General features: G+C 32.5%; 1 protein-coding gene across 13 annotated transcripts in view; it reads left to right on the top strand.

Annotated features, from left to right (window-relative positions):
* Window positions 1-11,640, top strand: part of ADGRL3 (adhesion G protein-coupled receptor L3) — a 588,406-nt gene extending 576,766 nt beyond the window's left edge. For 4 of the 13 annotated variants that reach the window (XM_007446078.1, XM_007446079.1, XM_007446082.1 and 1 more), the window contains 3 exons: window positions 3,811-3,939; window positions 8,510-8,561; window positions 10,468-11,569. In XM_007446078.1, coding sequence (XP_007446140.1) covers window positions 3,811-3,939; window positions 8,510-8,561; window positions 10,468-10,528 — 242 coding nt within the window. In that variant the 3' untranslated portion in view covers window positions 10,529-11,569. Of the gene's footprint in view, window positions 1-3,810; window positions 3,940-8,509; window positions 8,562-10,467 lie in introns of all 13 variants that reach the window. The other 9 variants (XM_007446073.1, XM_007446074.1, XM_007446076.1 and 6 more) reach the window with 3 other exon arrangements.
* The last annotated feature ends 137 nt before the right edge of the window (window positions 11,641-11,777 follow it).

Consider the following 11,777-nt stretch of genomic DNA (forward strand, 5'->3'; position numbering starts at 1 on the left):
AGGAATTGATGATAAATAAGTGAACTTTAAAATTCAGTCTTCCTATATTAGTAGAATTCACTGATATAAGTGCTTTAAATTTAAAGTACATTCAAAAATTAGGAAAACACTAAGAAAAACTGAAAAGGAACTTTATGCTAAGAAAGCTAGAACCAGATAGATGATCTATACAAATTGTGATAGCTTTGTTAGAATTCCATTATGGAGCTCCATTTTTGTATGATTAAACATTTTTTATTGTCACATTATTAGCTTTTTTGTAAACTGAATGCTAAACAGAAACCAAAATATTGAGTCACCTGCTTCTTGCTTATGCTTGATTCTTCCCAACTCAATTGTTTCCTTATTCTAATGTATAGATCATCTTTTTTTTAATTACATTCTTTTATCATTTATTTATTAATTTTTGAATTCAGGTAAATTGACATATAACATTATACTAGTTTCAGGTGTATAACAATTAAATACTTGTATATATTATGAAATGGTCACCATGATGAGTCTAGTTCACATTCATCACCATAAATAATTACAAATTTTTTTCTTCTGATGAGAACTTTTGAGCAGATCATCTTCTTTTACATCAGCAGGTAAAAAAAAAAAAAAGAAATATTTTCTTTTATAAGCTATATGAAGCCAGAGAAAAAAGTGACAAGCCATCTTTCCAGCCTACTGTTTGTTTTCCAGTTAGTTTAAATTACATAATGTGTAGGAATAAAGGGAATGTGTAGAGATGTACATATAAGTCCCAGACATAAAGATCTTACCCTTATTTGATCTAAAAGGAGGTGTAAAGAGTTTGAGCAATTTTATATTTTTAAGGTTTTTACCCTAGTTCATTTTAAGTTGCTTACACCTTTCATTTTTTATTTAAATGCTTATTTAGAGTAACTTTAGAAGACAGCTACTTGTGTTAGAAGACTAACTTTCCTTTTTACTTGAGAAAAGGCTGCAATAATAAATATTAGGTAGCAGATACAATTTACAGGTAGTTTGCTTTCTAAAATTGTTGGGCAGACCAAATCCTGTCTCAAGCAGTTAATCTTAAATTTGTGTAACATCAACAATATCCATGTTTAAGATTAACAGTATTCCATTTCTTATCTGAAAGGCACTGTAGCCAACTCTTTTTAGCTTTTCATACTAATATACCATGTATTTAATTCATCAATGGGAAATAATAACCTGATATGCCCATTATATGATAAATTGAAGATCTGTCATCTCACTATGTAAAGACATCTAAATGTATATGAAGTACAATTTCAGCAAATATTCATCGAGCACACAGAAAACTTCTGTGCTAGTTCTATGCTAGTTCTTTGCAGAATGTGTAGGATGCAAACATATGGCTTATTTCCTGATAAAACTGAAACTTTCTAGCTCTAGCGATCAGACAAGCTTTATTGTCCTTTAAATCAATAGTTCACTTTCCCAATTTTGAGGTTAAAATATTTATTTGACTGGTAATTTACTATAAAACAAAGAGCTATGATTAAGAAAAAATTAAAACTGCCATGGCCAAGTTTTCCATTTTCATTTTTTTAACATTTCTATGAGTTACTGAATGTTCTTGTCATATTCATTCAATATAGATTACTTTTTATTTTGTTGTAGATTCACTTGCAGTTGTATGAAATGATACAGAGATTATGTACCTTTTACCCAGTTTCCCTCAGTAATATCTTGTAAAACTGTACTACAGTGTCACAGCCAGGATATTGACATTGAAACAGTCCTCCAATTTTGTTCAGATTTCTTCTATTTTACTTGTATTTAATTGTATCTGTGTGTGTGTGTGTGTGTGTGTGTGTGTGTGTGTGTGTTTAGTTCACTGCAATTCTATCACAAGAGTAAGTTTGTGTATCCACCACCATAGCCAAGATACAGAGTCATTCCATCACCTAAAGGATGCCTCATGCTGCCCTTTTATTACCATACCCACCTCCCTCCCGTTTGCATTTTTAAACCCTGGCAACCACTAATCTATTCTCCATTTCTATAATTTTGTCATTTCAAGAATATATGTATTTATAGAATCATTCAGTTTTTGAATTGTCTCTTTTACCCAGTATAATTCTCTAGAAATTCATCCAGGTCATTATGTGTATTGACAGTTGTTCCTTTTTATTCCTGAGTAATGTTCCATGGTATGGATGTGCCACAGATTGTTTAACTGTTCACCAGTTGAAGGACATCTGGGCTCTTTCCCATTATGGACTATTACAAATAAAGCTGCCATGACCATCCATCTGTAGGTTTTTGTGTGAACATAAATTTCCAGTTCTCTGGAATAAATGTTCAAGAGTACAATTGCTGGATGGTATGGTAATTGCATGTTTAGTTTTATAAGAAACTGCCAAACTTTTTTTCAGAGTAGCTGTACTATTTTACATTCCTACCAGCAAAGTACGAGTGATCCAGTTTCTCTTCATCCATGCCAGCATTTTTGTCACCACCATTTTTAAGTGTATAGCTCATTATGGTTTTAACCTGTATTTTCCTAATGACTAATAATAGTTCTTGTCTCATTATGAGCTTGTTTGCCACCTGTATACCCTCTTCCATAAAATGTCTGTTTATACCTTTGGCCCACTTTCTAATTGGATTGTTTTTGGTTTTGTTTCTTGTTGATTGTTTTTTACTGTTGACCTTTGGGAGTTGTCCAAAGTCCCATATATCCCAGATACTAGTCCTTTGTTGGATTGCAAATATTTGTAAATTTATTTGCAAGTATTTTCTCCTGTTCTATATATTTCTATTCTCTAATATATATATTTAAATTAATATATACCTGTGTTTTCAACCTATCCTTATCTAATTTGTGTTTTTCTTTCTTCATTTTTCTTTTCTTTATCATCTAACATAAATATACATTCTGCCTATCATTTCCATACATGGCCTAATTATATTTAATAAAACTGTCATTCTCAATTTTTTGCTTTTTTGGTTAAATGACTCTTGAGGGTGGGAGGCTGTAAGCATACTGACAGTATGTTAGAGATTAAGTACATCTGTTCATAAAGAGATGAAAGAGTTTAACTTTGTCACTTTGCTATGCCAAAGTCCAAACAACCAGTTGGAAAATGGAAAATGGAATTATATATATTGCTTGATACCATGAAGTTAATAATTTATTTAAAATATTTAAAAATAATATCCTTATGATTATTTTATCAGATTTGTAAGTTCACCTAATTAGTATGCTTACTATGGTGTACTAATAAGTGTGATTGCATTTTAGTTTATTTCAATTTAAAGAATTCTTCTTCATAGAATTTTAAGTAATGTCAAAATCTTCTGTTGTGTCAACAGCTGCTCTCCAAATGAGTGTTTTATCATAAGTGTTGCCTTTTATTATTTCATTGAAAACAACCCAATGGTTTCCATGATTAAGGGAATGTTTTGTTTAATTTTAACTTTTCTTTCTGTGTTTTAAAGTTTTCTTTCAGCTTTTGTTTTGTGTTATATGTTTTGTTTATATGGAAGACTATATTTTGCTTTATTTTTAATTTTTCATTTTTAGCAAGCATGGGAATATATTTTTGCTTACACTCTGGGAAAGAGAAGACCCTAAATGTGGCTTAATCAACATTGTAAATCATTTCATTTCTTTCCCATTGAGTTGGATATGTGCCTTGATGGAAACGTGTGCTTTAGTGGCATATATTTTTGAGTCTAACTAGCTGCCTGCCTGTAATGAGGACTATATCAACTGTTGTCATTCTAAATGTTTCCTTTCCTTTTTTTCAAACACATTTGCCTGATTGACCTTTTTTTTTTCTCTGTCTTTCTATGGGGCTGCTCCAGGAGCCATGGCTAATCATCTTATAAGCAATGCTCTGCTTCGTCCGCATGGTACTAACAATCCCTATAACACATTGCTTGGGGAACCGGCGGTCTGTAACAACCCTTCTGTCAGCATGTACAACGCACAAGGTGTGCTGGAGTTTATTTTAATTTTTCCAAGTGAGAGTCCCAGTTTATGTAGCTTTTATGGCCACATTCTATTTTTCTTTCTTTCTTCCTGCCTTTTCTTTCTTTTGGAAGCAGATGCACAGACTCTTTTTGCCTTCCACCCCTCTTGGTGCTTTTATTTTCCATTTTCCTTAGGTTTTCCTTAGTAAGAAATGGATTCCTCCCTTCTGATAAACAAATGCTTGATTCCTCAGTATGTGTTTGTTTCTCTGTAATGTTGTAAAATTTATTGTGGTTTGTCAGTACTTTTCTTGTTGTTGATTGATTTCTATATTAAATACCTATGTATTCATTTTAAGAAATGAGATATTTGCCTAAAGTAAGTAAGATAAAGGAAGACTTGGTTCAGCAATCTTAAGATCAAGAAAGTAATCTTACTCTGTTATACCATGAGTCACACTCTAGGCACAAACATCACTACTGATGAAAGCACTTAGATCAACTCCATGGAAAACACTGAAATAAGCTGTGGTGGAAAGAACAGTGATTGAACAGTAGCAGATCAGGTTCTACCATAGCTAGATATTGCCTCTATGAACTGGCTCAGGAAGGTCATGAAATGCTTCTTCTACTGTGGCTGCATGTTAAAAACAAAGGTTTTGAATATGGTTCCTCTGTATATCCTCCAACTTTAAATGATTTAAAATTTTAATTGTATCTCAAACACATAAGCATAAATCTCTTTAAAACCACTTACAATCTAAGCATTTTTATGTGACTTTTTACCTTTTCTAAGCTAAAAAATGTATTGGGGCACAAGAAATTTAAAATATTCATATCATAAATAAAGTGACCACAGGAAAAATTTATTCAAGTAAAAGTGTCATAAAAGAAAAATTTTAGTCAGTGATACACCTATTTAAAATTATATTTGAAAGAAAATTCACAATAACAAAGAGACTTTGGTGGTTCCTTCAAGTTGGATGAGACAGATTAGCAATATTTAAAAATTTTCCCAGGCAATCTTGAATAAAATTTCTCTTATCCTCTTTGGGAATCTTTGTGTGTGTGTGTGTGTGCGTGTGTGCGTGTGTGTGTGTGTGTGTTCTCAGTCAGAGGTAAAAGATTAGTGCCATGAGTGCGAAAAACTTGGTGTGCATGCTTATTCCAGAAAAGCATGTTTGTTGCAACATGGTCATTGGGTGTCTAAAACCATCTGAGTTTCCCAGGTGACACCTTGTCAGATACAAAGGATAATTTTAAATTATTTCAAAAATACCAAAGCCAGTAAGTTAGAAGAGACTTCAGGAATAGTCAAGTTGTTTTTCAACAGGATTAAATAATTAGGCAAACTGTCAGTTTTATCCAGTTTCTTAAAGGCCTACACCTAAGAATCATAGACTTAGAATCAAAATAAGAAATAGAACTCATTGAATCCTCTTTACCACATTGTGGACGTTCTGTCAACCTGTGCTTAAGTATTTCCTCTAATGAGGCCCTTCCTACCTCGGGATTTTATATATTCAATTGTTGAAATGCTCCATTCGTTATAAATATTTTTTCTTTCCACCAAGTCGAAATTTGCCTCTGGCTGTGATGCTTAGGTTTGCCTTCTAGAACAAAGATGAGCAGAGCATTTTTCTGCTGTCTGTGGCAATCCTTTAAATATTTGAAGACAGTTAATCTGGCTTCTTTTAGTCCTCCATTTTCTAGTAAAGCAACCTCAGTGCTATCAGGAGGAGAAAGTTTCTTCATGGTTGTCCCCCTTTACATTGTCTACCATTTGTCAATGTCCCTATTTCATTGTAGCACCCAATGATGTGTATATTACATAATGCACTAAATGTGGTTTGTCAGAACAATTTTGCAGAACTTATAGAGTCTTGTTTGGGTTTTTCCCTTTATTTTCATTGGGCTAAATGACATAAACGTGTCATTAGAGTATTTTAAATTGTTCTGACATATTGATAAGTTTTGAATGATGTTAAATGAAGATTTACACCATATTTGCATATTAAATCTATTCTACATTATTCACCTTATGCAAAGAGTTGTTGGAAATTGTTTTAAAATAAGTAATAGTTTAGATCATATTTTGTTTAGCTTTTTTGATTATTCAGATATAATTTCTAATGTCTTAAATAATAAAAAACTAACAATCATTAATCTGTATGTTTTCCTTAATTCAGTATCTGCCTTCTTGTCTTATCTTACTCCTGGTATCCTAAATTAGGAGATTTTTCTAAGGATGGAACACTATTATAAACACGATCAAAGTGAAATTCTCATGACAAAATTTAAAATAATACCATATAAATCCAAAGTTTTATTCCTATCGAGCCTATTACTGAATATTGCTATTAAGATTATCAAAAAATACACAAAGGATTCTTTGGAATGGATTTGATGTTTATGCCAGTAAATTAAATTCTACTGACTTTTCTTAAAAACAAAAGTAAATAATTTTATTATTGGTTTTCAGAGTCAGAAATGGGATTGTTCAACTACTTTATGTTTTAATATTTTTGAGATGTTAAGAAACTATGGTAGTGCTTAAAATAATTTTTTACCACTGAAAAAAAACTTGGTGATTGTCATATTGCTACTAATCTTATGCTTTCAGATGAATGCACTTATATTCTTACTGGCAAGGTGAAATCTTACATGAAATATAGGTGGCTCGGTATGTACTGGAGTGGTTTATGTTGAATTACCACTTGGTTCTGTTCTGTTGGTCCTTTAATTCTGTTGTACCAATGCCATCCAAGCAAAGAAGCATTCAGATTTAAAGTATCCATTTTTGTTTGTGATGCCTTTATTTAAAATATGTAAAGATATGTTACAGTATTACTAATGCATATAGAGTTAGGAATAAAGATGAGTAATATAATTTTTTTATATTAGATTCAGATTCTATCTGTGGAAATATTTAAAACTTCATGCATAGTATTTCTGGACCATTATCTTCTTGTCAGTATTGGAGAATTTAGTTTTTGTTAGATAAACCTCATTATAGGTTAACCTGTCAACAAAATGTAATATAGAGAAGTCATGCTTTTACAAGTTAATTTACATTTTAAAGTAATTTAATTCAATTCTAACACTTTAAAGAAAAACATATCTTTAGGATAGGATATAGTGAAGAATACATTATAGTTGTCAAGAATACAAGGTTATAGTATAAAGTATATAAATAAATATTCTGTTATAGCTTTCAAAGCCTAAGGCAGATGTGAAAAGAAGGAAGTAGATAGTAGTGCACAGAGTCAATCTAGAAGATTCCCATTATGATCCCAGTTCTGCCACTGTTAGCAGAAGTGGCGTTAGATAAGGCTGTCTCTTTTGGTTGAAGCTTCCTCATCTTAAAAAGCAGGAGCTGAACTTCAGTTATCTCTTATGTGCTTTCCAGTTCTAAAATGTTATCATTTACGGAAGGAGCCATAATGAGCCTTCTAGCAATTTCCATCTGTTGCTATACTAGTTTGGCTTTTTAGTTCCAATTCTTTTTCTAAATGTGTTTTGAAACTTTAAAAGAAATTTTCTCTGCATTTTGAAATATTGTTGGTCTTTTGCTGAGAAGCAAATCGACTTTTAAAATACAAAAACAGTATCTCTAGAGCAACGGCTAAATTTTAACAAGTTGGAATCTCTTGAAATGATATAGCCCAATGACTTCGCTGGTTTTTATTTTGTGATGATTTAACCTTCTTAGAAACAAAATCAGCAAGAGCAGGTTTTTTGACAGGATTAAAATATGAGGTTTTTCTTTTTTTAATAATTTTGCTACTATTGTTTTTAAAGGATTAATTTTTAAAATGTTAGATTGCATATGACTGTGCAACAATCCAGAAGAAAACCTGATATTGATTGGTGGTATTTTTCCCCCCTCACATTTTCTTGATACAGAATAATGGTTGCATTTAGCCTTTTTCTTTCTCCATAGTTATACAACTTTTGAATATGAGCTCCAGAAATGACAGTATCGATCAGTGTAATTTACAAATGATAAAAAGCACTTGTATAGGTACAGTGGGAGAAAAATAACCTTTGTACATGAAAAGAGAAGATACATAACAGAAAACACAATTATGAAAAGTTCAAACTGGGGTATTTTTCTCTGTATATAAATGAAATAATTTATTTATAATCTTATTGAAAAATTTTAAAGTTAAATGACATTCCTTAGAAGCAAGTATGTCCTAACCTATACACACACACATATACATAATACTGAATTATAGTTGTGGAAATAGTCATAGCTTGCCCTCAAGATTTTACTCTCTTTGGTTGGTGTGATAATTTTAACTTTAAAATAAGTGTGTATTTGTTTGAAATTTACAAACTGCAGAAAAGCTTATTAAAAACTCATTAGCATGTATTATGGGGGTTTCTTATTTTCTGACTAACATTTCAGTATTTTTAATTATGATAAGCCATGTAACACAGACTCATGAATTTTGGGGCAGTGGAACTATTTCCTTTGACTCTTTTTTCTGCATATCATCAATTTGCTTTTTACTCATGTTTCTTCTACTGTCGCTGTAAGCTTACTTGTTGTTTTTTCTTTCCTTTTCTTCATGCTGTCGTTTAGAGCCCTACAGAGAGACAAGTATGGGAGTAAAGCTAAACATTGCATATCAAATGTAATTTTTTTTAGTTCACTTTTATTGCATCACATATAGATGATGTAGTTATTAAAAACAGTTCATCTCACAATTTAAAAACTAAAGAACCTATGAATCAACTTATATAAATATATGTTAATAGAGATTAGACGCTTTTGTTGTCTGATTCTTTTATTGTGTCACATAACATAGTTGTTAAGTCTCATGTAATGTTTGTGTGAGTTAAATTGTTTTTAAATTAAGCATTTATTTTTGCTAAGTAATTCATAAACTTTTAATTTTCATTACTACATTCCATCATACAAATACATGTCACATGCAACAAACCCAGTTTATTTAACTATGGCTGTTTTCAAGCCATACCCAATGCATTGACAACAGAAATAATAAACACATGTTTCAATGCATCAGTTGCTCAACCATAACCATCAAGCCTACCATAGCAGCCTCTGCAGCAGCAATCACCCATCACATATGGCCCTTTAAAAAGCATTTACTTTTATTTTTTCTTAACATTGTGGATTTGTCTACAAGATATCTTATAACATGAAAATAAATCGCTTCACCCTATGTCTGTGATGGCTGCCTTTTTAATGTATTTAATGCATTGCTATTTTTGAAAACTGTGTTACTTGAATACAGAGTATACATCAGAAGTCCATATAAAAATTGTTATATTTGGGATACTTTATTTAAACAAGTAATGAACTAGTTCAGTTTTGGTAAACATAACTGCATCACAGATATAGAATGAATGCTATATTTTCACAAGTTAGTGACGTTTTGACAAGTTTAATAGAATTCTTCAATTAATTGTTCTATAAAGAAATACCCTTTATTATTTAGCAGTATTCGTTAAATGTTTGTGTTTTATTTTCTTTTGTGTTTGCATTTGGAGAGATTTATGGAACTATTATAGATCCTTGGATTTCTGTTCATTCAAGAAAATGCAAAAACCTTGAAGAAGCATGTGGTCAAATTTATTTCACTGCAGCTGTTTCTTCCCAGGATAAGACATTTAATCTCTTTTAAACCCAAAGTTTAATATGCACACAAAGTCATCACTCGTTATGAAATGGAACCTTTAATACTGACACTGTGTTTTTAGGAATCAGATCCCCCATGTCTTTACACATACTTTTGTAGAATTATCTAATGACCCTAAACAATTACTAATGGATTAATATATAATAGTAACCAAAGTACTTATAGCAGAAAAAAAATTGGAAAGTAAATCCAAATATTTTTGTTTTGAAAGTTCCTATGTGCAAATTATTTTGAAGTGCCATTTATTTGACTAGGCATTATTTCATGACTATATCATTCTGACAAATTTAACATAATCCTTTTGTGGTTTTGTGTGTAGGGATTATTTTCAATCTTATAAATTACATATCAGATTATTAGAGCCTGCTCGAATCTTTTACTTTGACCAGTATATTCAAAGTACCACACATGAATTATGTTAATTTTATACCTATTTCAATGTTAAGACAGCACATAAAATTAAAGGTAATAAATTATTGGATTGACTTTGGTGTGTATAAATTGAAAGCTATGAATGACTAGAGCAAAATGTTGCGTTTTTCTCCCTAAGTTATAACCAAATATGTTTCAAATACTGTCAAACAATGTTTGTGTGGAAATTGCAAATTTATAGGTTTTTTTTAAATTCTTTTAAAGATTTACTTTAAATACTTCTTTTCTGTTTATAAGATTTCTATCAATGTCCAAGTATCATATATATATATAGATATGTACATACAGATTTAATATTTTTTTAATTTCCAAACATTTTATACTCACTTAAAATTGCTAGCAATTTATACATACTTCATAGTCGGGTGTTTTCGCTTTTGTGTTTGTGTGTATGTTCTATGGCCAATTGGATATAAATGTCTTAATGTTTTGTAATCTTTTTCAGAGGGGCTTCTGAACAATGCCAGGGATACAAGTGTCATGGATACTCTACCACTGAATGGTAACCATGGCAATAGTTACAGCATTGCCAGTGGCGAATACTTGAGCAACTGTGTGCAAATCATAGACCGTGGCTATAACCATAACGAGACCGCCCTAGAGAAAAAGATTCTGAAGGAACTCACTTCCAACTATATCCCGTCTTACCTGAATAACCATGAGCGCTCCAGCGAACAGAACAGGAATCTGATGAACAAGCTGGTGAATAACCTGGGCAGTGGGAGTGAAGATGATGCCATTGTCCTGGATGATGCCACCTCCTTTAACCATGAGGAGAGTCTGGGCCTAGAACTTATTCATGAGGAATCTGATGCTCCTTTGCTGCCCCCAAGAGTTTACTCCACAGAGAACCACCAGCCACATCATTACACCAGAAGGCGGATCCCCCAAGACCACAGTGAGAGCTTTTTCCCTTTGCTAACCAACGAGCACACAGAAGATCTCCAGTCACCCCATAGGGACTCTCTCTACACCAGCATGCCGGCACTGGCTGGTGTGCCCGCCGCAGAGAGCGTTACCACCAGCACCCAGACCGAACCCCCACTGGCCAAATGTGGTGATGCCGAAGATGTTTACTACAAAAGCATGCCAAACCTAGGCTCCAGAAACCACATCCATCAGCTGCATACCTACTACCAGCTAGGTCGCGGTAGCAGTGATGGATTTATAGTTCCTCCAAACAAAGATGGGACCCCTCCAGAGGGGAGTTCAAAAGGACCTGCTCATTTGGTCACTAGCCTATAGAAGATGACAGAAATTTAAGCCAACAAAACTGCTAACACCTGGTTGACTGTTCTGAGTTGATATAAGCAGTGGTAATAATGTGTGTACTCCTAAATATGCTGTTCTTAAACGACAAACACAAACTCTCAGACTTCTTTTTTTTTTTTTTTTTTTTAAACTGGGATTTTTTTAGGTCAGCCCAGGGGAGAAAGATCATTGCTGAAATTCCCCTGTGCCAGCTTCTTTCCTGTCCTTCCCCCCTCAGATGGAGACTTCATTATGTTAATGAACGAGATTTGAAGAAGATGGCGCTCATTGTGGCCTTGTTGAATTATGTTGTGTTTGTTCTAACATCTCTGATGCTCTGTTACTATAATTACAAGGACCTGATTTTTTAAAAGGCCAGAACACTTGTTTGAAAATTAGTAACAATGCTGCATCTAGATTGGAGTGCTGCACAAACATAAAATCAAAGCAAACTATCACATAGTGGTTTTTAGTCGCTCACAATCTGAATTCACCACAGCAGGA

The sequence above is a fragment of the Lipotes vexillifer genome, unplaced genomic scaffold (assembly GCF_000442215.2).
Source record: "Lipotes vexillifer unplaced genomic scaffold, Lipotes_vexillifer_v1.1 scaffold462, whole genome shotgun sequence".
In the NCBI taxonomy this organism is placed as follows: Eukaryota; Metazoa; Chordata; class Mammalia; order Artiodactyla; family Lipotidae; genus Lipotes; species Lipotes vexillifer.